General features: G+C 41.1%; 3 protein-coding genes across 3 annotated transcripts in view; 2 read left to right on the top strand and 1 right to left on the bottom strand.

Moving 5' to 3' along the window:
• Window positions 1–421, bottom strand: part of extl3 (exostosin-like glycosyltransferase 3) — a 35,552-nt gene extending 35,131 nt beyond the window's left edge. The window contains exon 1 of the mRNA XM_080047849.1: window positions 178–421. The gene's annotated coding sequence lies outside the window, so the exon portion shown is untranslated. The remainder of the gene's footprint in view (window positions 1–177) is intronic.
• A 461-nt stretch (window positions 422–882) lies between these two features.
• riox1 (ribosomal oxygenase 1) lies at window positions 883–5,358 on the top strand. The gene is made up of 15 exons (XM_080047895.1): window positions 883–1,020; window positions 1,161–1,304; window positions 1,474–1,640; window positions 1,830–1,929; window positions 2,246–2,359; window positions 2,655–2,761; window positions 2,866–2,973; window positions 3,066–3,100; window positions 3,352–3,530; window positions 3,999–4,103; window positions 4,198–4,339; window positions 4,423–4,543; window positions 4,716–4,815; window positions 4,910–4,996; window positions 5,134–5,358. The coding sequence occupies exons 1-15, from the start codon at window positions 934–936 to the stop codon at window positions 5,191–5,193; spliced, it is 1,656 nt and encodes a 551-aa protein (XP_079904021.1). The 5' UTR covers window positions 883–933; the 3' UTR covers window positions 5,194–5,358.
• A 1,831-nt stretch (window positions 5,359–7,189) lies between these two features.
• Window positions 7,190–14,779, top strand: cpsf2 (cleavage and polyadenylation specific factor 2). Its single transcript, XM_080048380.1, has 15 exons — window positions 7,190–7,328; window positions 7,772–7,941; window positions 8,437–8,596; window positions 8,697–8,802; window positions 8,893–9,022; window positions 9,127–9,242; window positions 9,424–9,611; window positions 9,840–10,130; window positions 10,282–10,382; window positions 10,565–10,768; window positions 10,928–11,080; window positions 11,386–11,608; window positions 12,220–12,549; window positions 13,156–13,290; window positions 14,564–14,779. Exons 2-15 carry the CDS (start codon window positions 7,793–7,795, stop codon window positions 14,654–14,656), a joined length of 2,379 nt encoding a protein of 792 aa, XP_079904506.1. The 5' UTR covers window positions 7,190–7,328; window positions 7,772–7,792; the 3' UTR covers window positions 14,657–14,779.
• The last annotated feature ends 4,889 nt before the right edge of the window (window positions 14,780–19,668 follow it).

The following is a 19,668-nucleotide window of genomic DNA, read 5'->3' as shown; positions in this document are numbered from 1 at the left end:
AAAGGAGAGGACTACAGGGCTGTGGTGTTAAAATATGAAGAAGGGGGGATTGCACAAGGGGCCATATGTCTCATCTGGCCAATTAGCTCGCCCGCTAGCCAGCAACGCTCACAACAAAAATGCATTTGCTCCCTCCACTACGTTTGCAGACCAATGTTAGCTCCAGAAGCTACTCACCCCGCAGCAAGAAAGAGTCCAGGATGTCCTTAATACAGGCAAACTGAGTCACAGCCGCGCGTCACCTTCGTCTAGACAAAAAAAATCTCGTTGTGTTGAATTTTTTTCCAACACGACTACAGTCTCCGGACAAGCCTGTGGTTTATGCTGCGTCTCCCACTTCGCACCGCTCATGGCACCATTAAAAGCTGCATTGTTGAAGCGACGGCTGGACAAACAGCACCGACAGGGCGCCGCAGAGGATTCTGGGAAATGGTGTTTATTAATCGTGCCGCTCAAACACGTAAACTATTGGGGGCATGCGTCACCTAGTGGCCAGTGAGGGCACTATGTGGTGGCGCATGGGTTATATTTCTAGTCTACTGTATAGCAAGTAGTTTTTAACTAGAGTCATATCCGCTCAAACAGAAAAGCTAGAACTGTATGAAATAATGCAGTTTGTCATTTTTGTATTTCCATATATGGAAAGACAATGAGACATGTGCAGAAAAAAACTATATCTGCTGACATTTAAATGTATGTATCCATGGCTGTTCTCTGCTTCCTTATTTGATGAGCAGTTTATATAAAATTAAATTAATTAAATTTGTGTACACATTTGTGTTTAGTTTGCAGAAGCTCTTAACTAGGCTGTAACTTGTAGTTTAACTCTATAGGTGGCAGTAGCGAGCCTGTCGGAGAGCAAATGCACTAACAACAAAAAACCTAGAAGAAGACGCTCTGGATGTCGCATGTTGATGCCGTACTCAGTCGAAAATGGAGAGAAAACACATGTCTGCTTTTGCTCTGTACAAAACGATTCCAACAGAAGTGTCTCCTCCTGCTGCGAAGGCTTCACTGCAGGTAAACTTTATTCAAATAACGCGATAAATGCTGATTTAGTGTGTGACGGCTGTAGGAGTAGCACACACCATATCATCTGCTATCTATTCCCTTGTCTTCTGACTGTGCTCCTCTTGATGCCAACCTGTTTAATGTTCTAGGTCAATAAGAAGAAACGGAAAAAGGAGAATGGGGTCAGTAAGGTCAGCACGGTTAAAACTCCAGTGAAAACTGAGAAGAAGAAAATGCGAAAGAAGCTCCTGAAGTCTGCACTAAGAGAGGAGATCCATAAGGGAAGTACAGAGGTAAGTGTTCACCTGATGCTAAAAATACTAAGATGTATGCTGTGTTTATGAGCACACCCATGGAAAAGCAATGATTTGGTGATGTTAAGATATTTCTTTTAACCTCTAAAGTAGTCCTACTATCAGTAGTATTTTCTCTTCATTCTAAACTGGAGTTTGTATGCTTCAGATGCAGGTAGAGGAGGATGAGGGGGAGGAGGGTGAATGTGTAAATGGAGATGGTGCTGCTCTAAATGCTCTGTTGGCTGACCTGTCCAAAGTCAGCAACAGCAAGGACAGAGCCATCAAGCTGTTCCAGTGGCTCATCAGCCCGGTCCCTACCAAGTCCTTCTTCAGGTAAAGAGACTATTGTAGTGTGTACGGACAGTATTTCTTTCTGTCCTCATGTTGTTAGTGTGCGTTCACTGCATGGACTTTGGACCATATCCATCCAAAGATGAATGTTAGAAACCGAGAATTAGCTAAATAAAACACCCCGTATAAGGTGTCGTCTTTGTCTTGTGTTTTTCCTCTTGCATCCCAAAGGGAAACGTGGGAAAAGAAGCCCATTCTTGTTCAACGTAAGAATCGAAATTACTACAAGGGACTGTTTTCCACGGTGGAGTTTGATCGCATATTAAGACAGGTAAGGACCCCACAACACACATTCATCCATCCTTAATTGATGTGTAATAGGGCTTGGATGATGCAAGATTTTATCCTAATAAAGACACTTGCAATCTGTTGATTGTGGTGAATTTCAATAATGGGAACTATCATGATTTTTTTTTTTAACATGAGGGACTGAAATAACTGTCTAGCCATCCCTAGTTCTCACATCTTTCCAGTCATCCATAAATCCTTAACCTATCACCATGGCTGAAGGCTCTGCTTGCCCACTGTATCGCCCATAGACAAAAGGTACATTTCTTAAAGATTGTTTGATTATTTTTAAATTGAAGGAGGAGGTTCAATACGGCGTGAACCTAGACGTCACAAGCTACACCAACGGCACGAGGGAGACGCACAACCCTCCAGGGAGAGCACTGCCTTTCACTGTATGGGACTTCTACGAGGTGAGGCCCCTAACCCTGACGGCGGCAGCAGATATGTGTAATATTTAATGCCACGTTGCTGTGTTATTCTGAACTTTAGCTGCAACATCTTTCTCTGTGGAAGTTTTTCTTCTCACCTTCAAACCTTCATTACAAAATATTAAGATCTGTGTGTTCAGGCAATGTTTGCATTTTAATATTTCAGCGTGCTGCAAGTTCTAAGTAGGTTTTGTTTTAAGTGGACTTATAACCGCACCAATGCACCATCTGCACTCATTGTGGATTAGGAATCATCATCATATCTCTGTGTCCCCAGAGTGGCTGCTCCCTCCGCATGCTGAATCCCCAGGCGTTCAGCTCCACAGTGTGGAGCGTGCTGTCCATCCTCCAAGAGCAGTTTGGCAGCATGGCAGGAGCCAACGTGTGAGTGTTTCAAGACAGTAATTGTCCTTGAAACTTTTTTTTCTTTTTTTGGGGGGGGAAGCTATGGATTTATTTATTAAGTGAGTGTTTTTCCTTCACACCAGATACCTGACGCCAGCCGGAACACAAGGCTTCGCTCCGCATTATGACGACATCGAGGCGTTTGTGGTCCAGCTGGAGGGGAAGAAGCACTGGAGAGTTTACAACCCAAGGTGAGACACACAGCTGCAGACAAGCACCAAGTTAAAAAAAATACATGTTCAAGAAACAGACGGTGAAGTTGTCTTTTCTGACTTTTCAACAGGACAGAAGATGAGGTCTTGCCAGTGCTTTCAAGTCGTGAGTAAAAACAAATATGTACTTATTTTTGTTGTACTGAAAGCCATTTATTTTATTTTTACACATACAAGTGTGGGGTGATTGCTATTACTTAAAGGTGAAGTCAACTATTCTTGAGAATGCTTGTTGTCAAATTGCTTTTCTGTCAAAATCAAGTCTCTCCTCGCGATCCGCTACCAGAATCGCTGACTCCACCTTTTAACGAAATAAACTGAATAGCAGGCGGATGAATCTTTTGGTTTCCTCTCCAGCTAACTTTGCTCAGTCTGACATTGGGAAGCCGATCCTGGAGGTTGTGCTGGAGGCCGGAGACCTGCTCTACTTCCCCAGAGGATTCATCCACCAGGGGGACTGTCTCCCCGACGCTCACTCCCTCCACATCACCATCTCCGCTCATCAGAAGAACAGCTGGGGAGATCTGCTACAGAAGGTAACGTGCTGAAGTAGACCCTTATCAAATCAAAAGGCAGCAACACGGGTATGATGCCAGATAATGGTCACTGATTGGTGTTTTTTTTTTTTTTTCCAACAAATATTTATTGATTAAGCCAATAACGATGGTATTTCATCTCCTTTTTCCTCGTGATACCCATGTAACCTTCAGCCGCTTTATGAAAGCTTCTATTTCTGCTGATCCAAACACATTCAGTTCTTGGAAAAATATGTATTCAATGTATGCATATTTTGTTTGCAGGCTGCAGAAACAGCTTTTTCTTTTAATTGGGTGTACAGATAGGGACTACGTTTTTTTTTTTAGCTGTGGTTTAACAGTCAATAAGACAACTATATTTCTAACCTACCTACATAGACTCTATTTAAACAGTGAACTATGTGTTACATTTTGATATTTACAAAAGGTCTTTTACACTTTTTGTTTTTATCTCCTCCCTTTTTCCAGGTGATTCCAGCAGCTTTGGAAGTAGCCATGGAGGAGGATGTGGAGTTCAGACAGGGCTTGCCTCTCGACTACCTGACGTACATGGGAGTGCAGAACTCTGACAAGGCAATTTGATCCTTTGTATTTTGAATTGACCTGTCACCATCAACCATCCCTTGCATTTACCCTAAATAACCTAAGCCCCTCTTTGTATGCGTAGGATGACCCACGCAGGACAACATTCTTCTCACGAATCGAGACTCTGATGAAGAAGCTGACAAACTACAGCCCGGTCGATGCCGCCGTTGACCAGAAAGCCCGAGGCTTCCTCCACGACTGCCTTCCACCCATGCTCACACCAGGTTTATAATACAGAATACACTAAATTCCGAATTTCTTTTTACTATCTTTAATGCTTCTAACTATTTCCTGCCATCTCCAACAGAGGAATTGGCCAGCAGTGTGCAGGGAGCACCCGCTAGGTGGGAGCGTGGGCAGGCTATGGATGTAGATTCACACATTGCATCCAAAACCAGAGTCCGAATTATCCGTGCTGGTTGTGCCAGGTGACACAACTTTTTAAATTTTTTATTATTACTATCAAAGTGTGGAATATTGTCTCTTTAACTACGTTAGGAAAAACAGATGTTCCAAAAATCATTTACAGTAGAAATTTTCTAAAAAAGACATTTATAAAAGAATGTAAGTTTAGCTCATAAGCCTTCTTCTATTTCCCAGGTTATGCAGCGATGGAGAAGCTGTTCATCTCTACTACACGACAGACAACTCCAGAGTTTACCACAAAGAGGAGCCCAAGAGCTTTGAAATAAATGCAGAGGTAGGTTTGGATGATCTGTGGAAAGCTTGCATCTTGTACAGCGCGTCCTAATGATCTAACAACTATGACTCTCTTTTTTTTTTTTTTCTTTCAGCACACAGATGCCATGGAGTTTCTGATCCATTCATATCCCAAATTTGTCACGGTTGAAAGTCTCCCATGTGATTCTAAAGAGGACAAGGTATGTTCCAGGACATTCAGACATCAAGTCCAAGGAACTATTGGAATACCACATTAAATGGAGATGTACATTCTGAATGATAAATATTGAAGTGTTTTTTGTGTGTGAATGTAATGGTTTGACTTGTTCCCCCGCAGATCTCTTTGGCTGAGCTGCTCTTTGAGAGAGGGATTATCCACACTGCAGAACATCTGTAGTGGCCACAGATTCTTCACTCACACTGACCGCAACAATAGATTTAAATGGCCTTTGTACACAATAAGATCTTGCAAAACAGTTTTCCTGTCCCATTCAGTCTTCATGTACCTTACTGGAATGTTCTTTCTGTTCAGCATCCAATAAAACAAACAAATTCAAACTGACATTGATGAGAAAGGGCATGTTTATTTTCGGTTGATACAACTCAAAATATTTAAAGGTTGGTCGATCCAGCTCAAGAACAGAGATACTGTTGTCTTCTTAAATACTCTGATTTGAGGGCCATCCATCACATATATCTATTTCACACCACACGACAGAGGACTCATTCTGGGCAGGGGGGAGTCTACTTCCAGGTCACCTCCTCACCAGGCTTCAGCTCCCTAGAACGAAACCGAAGATAGAAGGATGCATAAGTAAAATGAATAAATAAATACATGGTTAATGTTATGAATTGTGTTGTGACTTTGGACAAAGTAATCAGTCATGGTAAAACATAAAACAATGAGATGTAATTCAATTTTTGGTACCACACTGAGTAAATATATAATGGATATCTGATAGTTGTGTTGCACCTGCAATGGCATATTTTTCCCTTTGTCACTGACTTTTATGCATAGTAATTAGTTCAAACTGTGGTGAGTGTTTGCTGCATCATCACATGGCAAAAATATAGCTTGAAATGAATCCTATATTTAAAAACAACCTAAGGGAACCCGTTATAAGTTTAAATGTGTGCGTAAAAATTGCCTTTTATTCTTACCTTTGGTACAAAACACTTCTGTTCCTGAAAGCTGTTAGCTTTGTGTCCTGGACCCTATCTAGGTACCATCCAAAAAAGAATCCCATGGGCACCAATATGTTCGCCCAGTGCTCACGGGCAAGTACAGCCAAGTTGACCATGGTTCCTACAAAAAGAAGCAGAAGACACAGGGCAACATTAACTCAGTTTATTGTGGAATGAGGTTAGAGGGAATGATGCTGTCAAATCAATGTCTCGTAGGTGAAAACAAAGAATCATAACAGTTAATCCAAAGGCAGTATCCATAATTTATGCCTAAATAAAATGATATGTTCCTACATGGATGGTTTTGCCTCTTATGTTAATTTGACAAACATCAGCATGTCATGATACGATATTTTGAATGACCTGAAATTCAAACATTTTAAGTAGATGATCTTACGTTTTCACTGGACCAGATGAGTCATGTTCAACCCAAAAGTGTCCCTCACCCAAAGTTATTAAGCTATTTTCAACAGTTTTGGGCATTGTTCAATTTGTATTTTATATCACTACATTTTAAGTCTTCAATTTGACATGGCTCAAGCTATAGGAAGTACCCTGTATTTTGTAATACACCGAGCAGCTTAGGTTTATGACAGCAACCTCATATGAGGTTTGAAGTAATATTTAAAGGGCTCGCTGTTGTTTGACATTAGATTTAGATTAGATTGAATTACTGAATTTTATTGATCCCCACCCAGAAAATTAAACTGGTTGCAAACATGCAGAACAGCTACTGGCTAGTTAGCTAAACGGTAGCATTAGCAATGTCATATTTAAAAGTGTTATATTTTCATCGAGAACGGTTTCTCCGCTAGGGGTTACTTGTGTTTAACAATATAAATATGTTAAATAGGAATAACCCGTACATTTAATGAGAGACTACGTTGCAATATCTAAAACAGTACCTTGTGTTTACACCGAGCCGTGGCCTTCAGCTTTCCTCAGCAAGTAGCAGGCAAAGGACACTGGACTCTACCAACTCTGCAAAATACAAAGGTGTGACTCGAAGAATAAAAATGCTATTATTATATAAAGCCACTTATTTTGAGTTATTATATTGCTGAAAATATACACATTCAGAATATGGAAAGCACCTATGTTAAGATACATTAGAATAAATGAGCATTTGGTGTTTTATTAAGAAATCAGTTTTTATAATACCACTGTACATGGTTCACTCCGTTGCCCTCTCACACATGACGCAGTGGCTAACATGTCTGCTAGTCAAGTGTGTTCCCCAAAAAAGAAAATCGCTAGCCAAAATGCCTTAACGTTGGAATTATAGTAAATCCTTTTATTGTGTTTCTATTCCAACGGGAGGACAATTATAATATCTCATATTTATTGGTATGTTGCACGTTCCTTTTTTTCTCGATACTAGTCTGTTATAGCCACAGGCTCAGAGAGTAGCTCGCATGCTAAACAGAGACTTTGCCGGGTAATTGTGTTAACGTTGTAACTGTTTACTTTTAATTTACTTATTTCTAGACCAGCTATCCACACACATTTTCCACTGGACGAACATATGTGTTATTATGATGTGACTATGATCATTTAATTTACTGTCGGAGCATGTTTTTCTTAGTTTTCTTTGTTATTTGAAATGAATGAGTTCTGTGCTCAGTTGTAAACGAAATCATCGAAAGCTTCACAAACTAACTACGTGATGATCTATCTATCTATCTATCTATCTATCTATCTATCTATCTATCTATCTATCTATTGTTTTGTTTATCCACATGGTTGCGTCGTGGTCAGCATACCTAACGATAATCTAATTGTACTTTCAGCGTGACGTCTGAAGAAGAGAAATGACGTCCATCATCAAGCTGACCGCCGTGTCGGGGGTCCAGGAGGAGTCTGCCCTGTGTTACTTGCTCCAGGTGGATGAATTCCGCTTCCTGCTGGACTGTGGCTGGGACGAGAACTTCTCTATGGACATCATTGATGCAATGAAACGGTAATTATGGCGTGCATCTTCTGATAAAATAAGATCAGATCAAAATGAACAATAAAAAGCGGCAACATAATAACAATGATGCAAGGGCAAGTGAGACCAACAAGGTAAATAAAGAAACAAAGGTGGTTTGATCACAATACTTTAAGACATTAACAATAATAACTTATTAAAAGCCGATGTCAAGATGGTTCTTTCAAAAAATTAAAACTGAGTTTGATGTTCTAAGATTCAATGGGAAGCTGTTGCACAGCTTAGGACTTTAACATCAGAAAGATGTCTCAGTAGATTTCTAGTGTGACACTTAAGGAACTTATAAATAATACTAGCATCTTATAAATAAGATGTGAGAGTTCTTGTTCGGACAAAATAAAATGAAAGGCACTCACTGGTATGTGAAAGTGCTATATTATGTAAGGTTAAGAAGATCAGTAAAATTACTTCAAAATCCATTCTAAAAGACACTTGTAGTGATTGAGTCAATTTCCCTCGCTCCAGATATGTCCATCAGGTGGATGCTGTGCTCCTCTCCCACCCCGACCCTCTACACCTGGGGGCCCTGCCGTATGCTGTGGGGAAGCTGGGTCTTAACTGCACCATCTACGCTACGATTCCTGTCTACAAGATGGGTCAGATGTTCATGTATGATCTCTATCAGGTATGTAGAGTGTGTGGGAATTTGGGAAATGTAATGCCTGTACATTTATTTATTTATTTTATCATCTCTTTTCATAATTATTTTCGTCTTTCCACTTCAGTCGCGAAATAACAGTGAAGATTTCAAGCTGTTCACCCTCGATGACGTGGACTGCGCCTTTGATAAAATCCAGCAGCTGAAATACTCTCAAATCGTCAACTTGAAAGGTATGTTAGTATTAAACTGTTATATTCAGAAGTTATCCCCGTTTTTAAGGGATAATACAGTGTTTTATATCTTTGTTTTTCACCTCACAGGAAAAGGACACGGTCTGTCCATCACTCCTCTACCGGCCGGTCACATGATCGGAGGCACTATTTGGAAAATTGTGAAGGACGGGGAGGAGGAAATCATTTATGCAGTTGACTTCAACCACAAGAGAGAGATGTGAGCACAGAAAACACATTCATGCGTAATGGAATTGAGTTTTTATTTATAATTCTCCTGTTATTCAATGCCCTTATTTACTATTATTTTTTACTCTATTCTAGCCACCTTAACGGCTGCACGTTGGAGAGCATCAGCCGTCCATCTTTACTCATCACAGATTCCTTCAATGCCACATATGTACAGCCACGTCGCAAACAAAGAGATGAGATGCTGCTCAGTAAGTGATCTTCACAAGAATATAGTACTAATGTTTGAATACATGTAATTAATAGCATACTTATTACCATTAAAAAAAGCTTTGCAATTGTTTTATAACATATCCCGGTAGTTAGAGGTGTTTTGTTTTTGGGTGATGCTTGTTGCTTGTATTAATATTCCTTTATTTTTTGAACCTGCAGCCAATGTAATGGAGACCCTTCGTGGTGACGGTAATGTCCTCATATCCGTGGATACAGCTGGGCGTGTTTTGGAGCTGGCTCAGCTCCTGGACCAGATTTGGAGGACAAAGGATGCCGGGCTGGGAGTTTACCCTCTAGCTCTGCTTAACAATGTCAGCTATAACGTGGTGGAGTTCTCCAAGTCACAGGTATCAATCACAGATCTTCACAGTCTTGTTACAGAGTTTGTATTATACCGTACTTGTTCATTATCCATAATAGTTGTGCACATTTTAGAAACAGAATAACTTTATTTAGAAAATACAATACATGTACTCATTAACATGAACTTCTCTTGGTAATGTTTTTGCAGTGATTATATATACAATTGCTTCAATCAGCAGTCCTAAATTTTTAATATTCTGTCTTTCCAATAGGTGGAGTGGATGAGTGATAAGCTCATGAGGTGTTTCGAAGACAAGAGAAACAACCCCTTCCAGTTCCGTCACTTGAACCTGTGCCACAGTCTGGCGGACCTGGCCCGCGTGCCCAGCCCCAAGGTGGTGCTATGCAGCCAGCCAGACCTGGAGTCAGGCTTCTCCAGAGAGCTCTTCATCCAGTGGTGCCAAGACGCCAAGAACTCTGTCATCCTGACCTACCGCACCACGCCCGGAACCCTGGCACGCTACCTGATTGACAACCCCGGGGAGAAGATGCTGGACCTCGAGGTTAAGACCAACATTACATTTACTATTTTCAATTTTATTTTCCATGCAGCACTTCCCCCATGGGATGCTCCCGTCTCTCACTTTGAAATAACAAAATGTGTCATTCTATCATTTGCACCCTATCTATCTTTCACTGCTCTCGTTGTGACAGGTGAGGAAGAGAGTGAAGCTGGAAGGCAAGGAGCTGGAGGACTTCCTTGAAAAGGATAAAATAAAGAAAGAAGCGGCGAAAAAGCTCGAACAAGCAAAAGAGTAAGTCGAGAAATAGACGTGGGTCAGCAAATTATTATGCAAAGAGCAAAAACAGAAATGCAAATGATGGCCCTCGATTTGCAAATCCAAAACAGCCCATTTAAACAGAAATCTGTAAAAAGGGAGAATGTGCTGTCAGTGCATTCTAATGACACGGTTAATGTTTATGTCGTTTGCTGCAGGGTGGATGTAGACTCCAGCGACGAGAGCGATATGGACGACGACCTGGATCAACCGGCCCAAGTGAAAACCAAACACCACGACCTGATGATGAAGCCAGAGGGGAGCCGCAAAGGAAGTTTCTTCAAACAAGCCAAAAAGTCTTATCCCATGTTCCCCACACACGAGGAGAGACTCAAATGGGACGAGTACGGGGAGATCATCAGGTACTACAACGCTCACACACACACACACACACACACACACACACACACACACACACACACACGTGAATATTTTGTTATGGAAAGATAAATGCAGAGATACTACACTGATGCATATTTGCTGTTATCACCAGCCATAAAGCGTTATTGTTCTTTCCCCAGGTTAGAAGAGTTTCTTGTTCCTGAGCTCCAAGCCACAGAGGAGGAGAAAAATAAAATGGAATCCGGTATGACCAACGGGGATGAGCCCATGGACCAGGATCTGTCTGTGGTTCCTACCAAATGCATCTCCAGTATAGAAAATCTTGAAATCAAGTAAGTGATCCTTTTATTAATGAATTTTTTTAAATTTTTATTAAACTTAAAAATTCTCTTCTAAACTGCCACCTAAGCTGATATGTGGCCAGGGGCACACTGCTGTGGTGTAGTGGATGGCCTACGGGTGTGAAAGAGTGTAACTGCTATAATGTACTACTGAAAGTGTTGCTGTCCACTCAGCAAAAACTCTCGTTCACAAATTATAAGTCTATTAGGAAATCTTGTACGTGCAGGCATGAAACAATGTTTGACAAATCGTCCGTATTCAAATAGGCTTTGTCCCGTGGTTGTTCCCTCCACAGAGCGAGGGTGTCGTACATAGACTACGAAGGTCGCTCGGACGGCGACTCCATCAAGAAGATTATTAATCAGATGAAGCCCAGACAGCTGGTCATCGTTCACGGGCCGCCTGAAGCCAGCCTCGACCTGGCCGAGTCCTGCAAGGCTTTCAGCAAGGACATCAAAGTCTACACGCCCAAACTGCAGGAGACCATAGACGCAACCAGCGAAACACACATCTACCAGGTCAGCCTTTGTATATTTAGTTGTTTATCATATACAGAATTGTTGTAAATCTATCATGTCATCCCTGAAATGTGTTTTGTAGATAGATTTAAGTTATAGTGCATAACTTTCTCATATAATTGAGTGCCGGTTACATTCAAGCCGTCACCAAACAAGTTGACACAAAGTTGACCAAGCCTATATGCCCCACAAAACTCCCTCTATATTTCTCAGTATGGCAGCATTGACTAACTGGTGTCACCCCCCGACAATGGTGCAGGAGCTCAGAAAAATCCCAAGGAGCGCCCAAAAAGTGTTTCAGTTGTTGATTCTACTGCTAAGAATAAAAGCTGGATGTACAGCAGAAGATATAAAATCCACGTGCGACCAGCTAATGCTTACCTCATGCAGATGTGCAGACAGTGTTATGTAATTACTCAGAATTCCTCATGGGAAGTTACTCACTATATCTTTAAGTTGAAATATCCTACTGTGAAATAGTAAAATGTTGCTAAGGAGTTAACTGCTACTAGGTTAGTATCTGTATAACCATAAAGCATAAAAAGCAACCTATTACCCATGACATGGCCAAAGTCTTCATCTTTGTCTCATCCTCTTATCCTTCTTTTAAGGTGCGTTTGAAAGACTCCCTGGTGAGCTCGCTGCAGTTCTGCAAGGCCAAAGACACGGAGTTGGCGTGGATCGACGGCGTGCTGGACATGCGCGTGGTGAAGGTGGACACGGGCGTGATGCTGGAGGAGGGCGCCAAAGAGGAGGGCGCCGGAGCCGGGGACGAGGGAGGAGAGCTGGCCATGGAGGTCGCTCCAGACGCAGAGATAGACCACAGCGCCACCACAGCAGCTGCACAGCGCGCCATGAAGAGTCTGTTCATGGAGGAGGAGAAGGAGATGTCTGAAGAAAGCGACGTCATTCCCACACTGGAGCCACTGCCTCCACAAGAGGTGAGGCAGGGGGAGCGCTGTAGAGCAGAGGTTGTAGCCACAATGACGTGCCGTTATTTATTTATTTATTTATTTTTAAGCGTTATTTCTGCATTTGTTGCAAGTAAGCTTTAATATTCCATCTCTTATCTTGCTTGATATAATAATGTGTTTCTGATTGAATTCAGATTTTTCCTCTGTTTTTAACCATGAAAAATGCAATAACGTTGTAGAGATTATCTTAAATTGAAATCCACTCTTTCTTCCCCGACTGAAATAACACAGTCACAAAGTTATGGATATGCACGGATTTAAATTGCAAGAGTTTTCATGCTCTGAAGTTGAGCACAGGAAACTATTTCTCCCTTGAACAAGATGAATGTGAACACAGCCTTTGAGGGTCAAACTATAGTCGGCACATACAACATTCTGCACAGTGAAGTTCCATACATCCAATGCCAGTGGAAGAAATAATCCATATTTTCATGCCTTAAAACTACTAGACAAGAAATAGGCTGTGAGAGAGTTTACTTTCCAAGGTGACTCTCAGAGTTTAACCCTGAACCAACAGGGGAATGTTGATAAGCGATTGACATGTAATTGCTCTCTTCCATTATCCCCCTCTAGATGCCAGGGCACACGTCGGTTTTCATCAACGAGCCGCGCCTGTCTGACTTCAAGCAGGTCCTGCTGAAAGAAGGCATCCAGGCTGAGTTTGTGGGAGGAGTGCTGGTGTGCAACAACATGGTGGCAGTCCGCAGGGTGAGTTGTCCTTCGCATTTGGCTCAGCCGGAGTGCTATTCATCATATCTAGTGCTTTAATGAAATAAAAACCAGCTAGAATAGTCTTGTGCCAAACACTTGTACAAGAATTATGTGTCCAAAAATCCTTTCACATCTCCAGTCTGCAACCCTCATAAACGTCTCTTGTTAGCCGTCAGAGCCTGAGAAAAACCATTTGCAAGGGAGTAATTTATCACTGCTACAAATGGGCAATGAATGAGTACATTTCCAATGACATGAGTATTTACTGCCTTAGATTCTGTTGACTGAGCTGTCAGAAGTAGCGATGCACAGCTGGAAAATTGTCCCCATAGGACGCACTAATAATGTTGTGGAGCAGTTTGACACGTTCAGCTTCCCCCCCTCTGTTTGATGATGGATTGTGCATCACGAGCAATCAACATTTTTAGTAGGCATTACGTGCTACTATCGACAGTGATACCAAATCAAATTGTTAGCAATTGCAGTTAAGTAAGTGGTGGTGTTGTTTATAACTATAGTCGCATTCGGGGTTTTTTCTTAGAGTTGAAATGTTAACAGTAATAATTCCCAAGAACCTATCAAGTTAAAAGTGCCCTTTTTACATGTAGATGAAAATTACACACCCAGAACAATGGTGGTTTAGAGGCTTGTTTACTTAAAGAATCTAAAAATATAATAACAGCGCTTCAAGCAAAATGCAACACTAAACACAAAGAGAAAAAAAAACATTCTTCATAAGTAGGATATAAAAATAAAAAAGTCCAGGGGGCATAGAAAAACATTTTAACTCGGAAGAAAGAATCGCAAGCAGAACTGAACAAGTAAAGTGGAAGGCAAAGTATGAGTGAGGAGGATACCAACAACAAAATGCATAATTGACAAGAACTTAAAATAGATGCAACCCAGAAAATGAAATCAAAGAGAGCTGAGACGTGTGTGTGTGTGTGTGTGTGTGTGTGTGTGTGTGTGTGTGTGTGTGTGTGTGTGTGTGTGTGTGTGTGTGTGTGTGTGTGTGTGTGTGTGTGTGTGTGTGTGTGTGTGTGTGTGTGTGTGTGTGTGTGTGTATGGGGGAAAACTTGAGGTGGATTGCTTCATTAGATATTTAAATTCCAAGTCTGTGAAGGAATTGTCAACTTTTTTTATTTTCGGCAGAATGCTGTACAGGGTTTCAATGTGTGTGTCTGAAGGTAACAATGTGCTGTGCAAGGTGCTAACGAGTGTTATATGAGGACCCATGTGAACTGTGCAATCTTTGTTCATCTTTGTCCAGACGGAGGCCGGACGCATTGGCCTGGAAGGCTGCCTGTGTGACGACTACTATAAGATCCGGGAGCTGCTGTATCAGCAGTACGCCGTGGTATAACAGCAGCAGGAGGAGTGAGAACATGCCATTACAGAGACAATCCTTCACCAGGACTTTACCCCGAGGACAAGAGTGTACCACACTCAGGTCTACCTCAGCCTCAAGGGCGGCTCCAGCTGTTTCACTGCAAACCTTTGCTGTACATTTTCCCTTTATTAATTTGATTTTTTTCCAGATAACTTTTTTTAATTGTTGTTCATTTACTTCCACGATGTGAGAGCCAGATGCTTTCCCCCCGGACTGACCTCTCTGTGTGAATAGACTCTTCAATCGTGAGATTCTCATATTCCCTAAAACGCCTCCCTCTGTACAGTTACATCCTTATGCAGTGGATTGACTAAAGGATGCTTTTCCCCCACCTCCTGTTCTTTCATTAAAAACTGTCTTTTTCAAATATGCTTCACTGAGGCTTTTGTCAGGTTTCCACAGTCAGTGCTTGCTCAATACTGTCTGAGTATGTAAAGTTGCCATCAAATTCTTTAGCTCTTACTACCTCATTCACTCATTTGCTGTTCTCTTTCTAATTGGCACAGTAGTTGACTCTATAGTGAACAGTAAATGAATAAAGATATTGGACAAAGCTTAGTCTAATTTACATATATTGATCTGTTATTTACGTTTCATTGGAATAGTTGACAGTTTTTAATGTATTACTGCTGCATACAGGCAACAGTGGTAATGTAGTATATAATTTTTTGCACCTCTATAAAACTGGGAGGCTTTGCAATAGAAAAGCTAGATCAAATATGGTCAAAACCTAAGCAGTCGAGGTCAGGCAAGTCAATGCACCCCCCCCCCCCCCCCCCCACCCACCCACCCCTCTCCCTGGATACTACACTTCCCAAAATACAGTTTGATATCATCTTTCATTGAACCTTCATTCATCCTACCCTTGTAAAAGTAGACACAGCCCGCTTTTACCGCTATACTTATTTTCTCTCAAGCCCAAAGTGAGTTGACGCTGATTACTTCATAAGAGTCTTTTTCTGTAGTGTACTGATATTCATTCTTAAAACTAGCGGAAGTCCTCTTACATGCTGATTCAAGTCATAAATTTAAAAAAAGATTATATTCCCGAATAAGGTATCAGAGGGTATAGTATTGGTACAAAAAAAACATTTCAAATCATATCCATGTGTGATAAATGGGATGTTTTATTTTTGTATTTGCTGTATGTTTTATCCCCACACATGATTTACTGCCAAGTAGTTACCACAGTAACAGCAGATGGAGACATTCTTCAGCTGTATATCTAACCGGCCTCTGAATACCCATATCAAATCTGCCCATGCAGCAGCAGCACCATCTGTAATACAGTGGTGATATGATAGTGTCCCTGAAGAGATAACTTGGATTTAATGTAATTCAGTCTGCTATGTGGTGAGCTAGGATTGCAGTTCTGTATTTTATATTTGGAGAGAACTGTCTCTTGCAGCAAAAAAAAAAAAAAAAAAAGCTAACCTCGCAAGGTAAAAAAAAATAATGAAACGCTTCAGTAGTTTGTTTTCTTATCTTTTTCGGTCACAAATGGATATACAGCCTCACCTCTGCTGAGCTCCAGTGAGGTCTATCCTGTATATTATACATTGGTGATAAGGGGGAATGGTGCTGGCACTGAGAATGGAGGATTGGGGTGGGGGGTGTCAGGGTGTCATTACCGGAGTGATGTGTCCGCTGGAGCTATGGTGGCACATTGACTCGCTTGATTACGTTTGCATCGTGCTGTGAATCCCTGGGGTAGATCCTTAACACGGGCAGCTGTGGAATGCCACAGTTATGGATATACCCAAATAACCTCTCCCCCCACCTTCACCCCTGCCCACCCCATAAACTCCTATACATCATCCCCAAACTCTCCAACATCACATGTGTGTGTCATACTGGTGCACACTCCTACACTGATAGCCTGTCAGGCAATCACAGAGGAACACACACGCACAACAAACATACAAGCGGAACATGCAAAGCAGTTAGCGAGTGTGTGTAAGTGGGATGGTGTGGGGATGGATCATGCACACGGTTGGAGGAGTTAGACTTGAGCACGGATGGGTGGTTGGCTGATGTGCAGGCCTGTTTTTATACAGTTGCATAACATACAGTTTTGCACTTTATAAACATTAAAATTTAAATGGTCTTCTTTAATCCGTTGCTCACACAAACGCAGACACACAACATACACAAAACGTTCCATGTTCAGAAACACATCAATGATGCCTTTTATTTATTTCTCCCTCCCTCTCTCCCTCCCAAACCTGAGTAACCTGTAACAGACAGAAGCTGAGTGAGAGATGTAGAGCTAGAGAGAGGAGATGAGGAGGAGGAGCTCTTCTGTGCCACAGAGCATGCCAGCCCTGCCCAGTCACTGCTTTTCATTTTGATAATTGACTGGGAACGCCAGAAATGTCCATCAACTAATCCTCTTAGCTTTCATAATGCTGACTCTGTCACAGAAGCCCCTGTTTTAATGTAACGAGCAGCTAAGCCCAGAGCACAGGGCAGTCGCCCTGGTGCACTGAGGGCTATCTGCCCTCTGGAGGCCAAGGAGAGATCTGCCATCCACCCAACAAGTTGCCCCTGCCAATCTGTCAGTAGGAGCATGTTTTATCATTAATCCATAAACTGGCTCCAGGGTGACTGACCAACTTTCTGCCTTTTATACACTGTGCTCTTTGCTGTACTAAAAGAACATATTGGTCATGTGTGTGTGTACATTCATTTGTGTGGATTGGAGGATGAATGAGTATAATCCTTTTTGAATTCCCAGACTACTCTCTAAGCAGTCCACTTAATGCCAATGACATCAATGTAATAATGCGAAAAAGGGGATAGATTTCTATGAAACCGGATAATATTCAAACATAGCATAAGGCACAAAAATCCCTGGGATGTCCAACTCTATAAATGTAACTTGTCACTCTGCCCAAATGGACATTGAGTTGACATACAGTGTCTGGAGCTTCATAACTGTGGTTTTGCTATTGCTAGATGTAATTTCTGTTTTGGTAGAGTTCCCCATTGTCATGCTCTTATCTCACCTCAAAAAAAAAATCTATTTCAACATTTTCCAAGATCTTTAAAAAAAAATAACACAAACTTACAGACATAGACTATAGTTACTAAGTTACTCATGTTGGTGAATTGATGTGTTTTTGGAATACACAGACACACACACACACACACACACACACACACACACACACACACACACACACACATACAGTATACTGTATATAGGCCTGAGTTAATTAATCAGCTTATTTAAAGGGACGTTTTTTGTCCCTGGTTTCACTTGTTAAATATCTATTCCAAATAGTTTAGCAAAAGTAGCAAATTAAGGCTATTCATTATTTTTTAAGCCAGCAGTGGAACTATATTATGCTACTTTGTTACATTGTGTCTAAAATTTTAAGTCGGAATAATGGTAAATTCTTTCCATTCTGACATGTTGTGAATGCATATTAGGCCTAACCATAAGCCATGAGTTGATTAGCTTAGTTTTAGCATACAAACTCAAAGCAGGGGGAGAGCAGCGAGCCTAGCTCCGTCATACGTTTAAACAAGAAAATATATGCTTAGCAACATGTTGCGTCTCTTTAATTTGTACTCAAACCTTAATGGCAAAAATAGCAAATTGTGCTTTTTATAATTGGTTTTCCAAAAATGAACATTGGCTATTTGTGTGTTGAGGATGCAGAGGCGCATCTGTGCTGTTTGAAAACGAGTCGGAGAGGAAAGAGACTGGAGGGAAATTATGGAAAAAGTTTATGGTGAGTTCTCACACTTTTAGTGTGTCTGTTGCTAGCTACTAGCTTACATTCACTGTCTGTAGGCCTACTATTTGCCTCTTCGGCAAAAACACAAATGAAGCAGGTGTGAAAATTTGAATAATAACGTATTTGACCACTCTGCTGCTGAAGGCAAACACCAACAACTAATTTCTAGCACATTACCCTGTTAAACCTCCAAATGTTTACATTTTTGGCTTCTGTAGACTAGAAAAGCAGTTTACATGTTAAATACTTAATTTTAATGGTGGTTATATTTTTATTAATTTTAATTATATAGCCTAACTTTGGACAGAGCCAGGCTAGCTGTTTTCCCCTGCTTCCTGTCTTAATGTTAAAATAAGCTTCTAACTCAATTCAATAATATTTTCTCCCCGTCTTCCTAAATTCCTGCCTCTGTTGGCAATTCGTATGTGCCATCATCTTCCTGTGGCAATGGTCAGGGGCGTAGCACCAAATTCTGGGCCCCTATACAAAAAGTCCTGATGGGCCCCCTGAAAAGCGGTCTTACAATACACATGTCTCTCTGAGCCAGACAACTCCACAATATTTCATCTGATGAATGACCAAATCATTACTTTTACCGGTGTTTCCCCCATAATATGTCTTAGTCAAGGTGGTCACAGGCCAGGGTCACAGGAGGCGCGGCGCAAAGCGCCGCGGCGCAAATTTTGGGGGTATTTTGCTCAAAGATGCCAATGCGCACTATAGAAATAAACAACTGTTTATTTGAATACAGATGTGCAATTTTGTTTGCTATGTGCAAGTATAATTTTACAGACAGTACAAAACACAATTAAAGAAAACTTCTACTGTTTTTGTGCAATACTATGCAGACACACTAAATACAAATAATAGACCATACACTTGTGTAGGCACATCAAGTGCAAATTAAACTTTTTAAAGTTCCTTTATGGATGGGGGGCTGTGATTATTGTGGACAATAGGCCTACTGTGATGCGATAGCCTATAATTAATTAATGGTTATTATTAGCCTACTTGCTTGATTTCTTTTTAAATACAGGTTGTTTTGGAACATGTCTTTCCCAATTTAAAACATAAAAATAAAGCAGCATTGAAAATTCAGAAAATCAATCTTGTTGGCCTACACTAGCATGCTGTTCTACAAATAACTCAATAGTTGAAATAATAAATACAATGTGTTTTCCCCTTAAAATGTCGAAATGCATTTCAAAGACAGTAACAGTGTGGCACTTCTTTAAACTT

The sequence above is a fragment of the Ammodytes marinus genome (assembly GCF_949987685.1).
Source record: "Ammodytes marinus genome assembly, chromosome: 19".
Taxonomy (NCBI): domain Eukaryota; kingdom Metazoa; phylum Chordata; class Actinopteri; order Uranoscopiformes; family Ammodytidae; genus Ammodytes; species Ammodytes marinus.
The sequence above is the reverse complement of the archived record's forward strand: the minus strand, read 5'-3'. Positions and strand labels throughout refer to the sequence as shown.

Bases quoted from the DNA above. Each gene is read 5' to 3' on its own strand.
- riox1 (XM_080047895.1), top strand. From the start codon at position 934: ATGGAGAGAAAACACATGTCTGCTTTTGCTCTGTACAAAACGATTCCA. The intron at 1,021-1,160 runs GTAAACTTTATT...TTAATGTTCTAG, and splicing joins CTGCGAAGGCTTCACTGCAG to GTCAATAAGAAGAAACGGAA. The intron at 3,101-3,351 runs GTGAGTAAAAAC...TTTCCTCTCCAG, and splicing joins CTTGCCAGTGCTTTCAAGTC to CTAACTTTGCTCAGTCTGAC.
- cpsf2 (XM_080048380.1), top strand. From the start codon at position 7,793: ATGACGTCCATCATCAAGCTGACCGCCGTGTCGGGGGTCCAGGAGGAG. The intron at 8,803-8,892 runs GTATGTTAGTAT...TTCACCTCACAG, and splicing joins TCAAATCGTCAACTTGAAAG to GAAAAGGACACGGTCTGTCC. The intron at 10,769-10,927 runs GTACTACAACGC...TTCTTTCCCCAG, and splicing joins GAGTACGGGGAGATCATCAG to GTTAGAAGAGTTTCTTGTTC.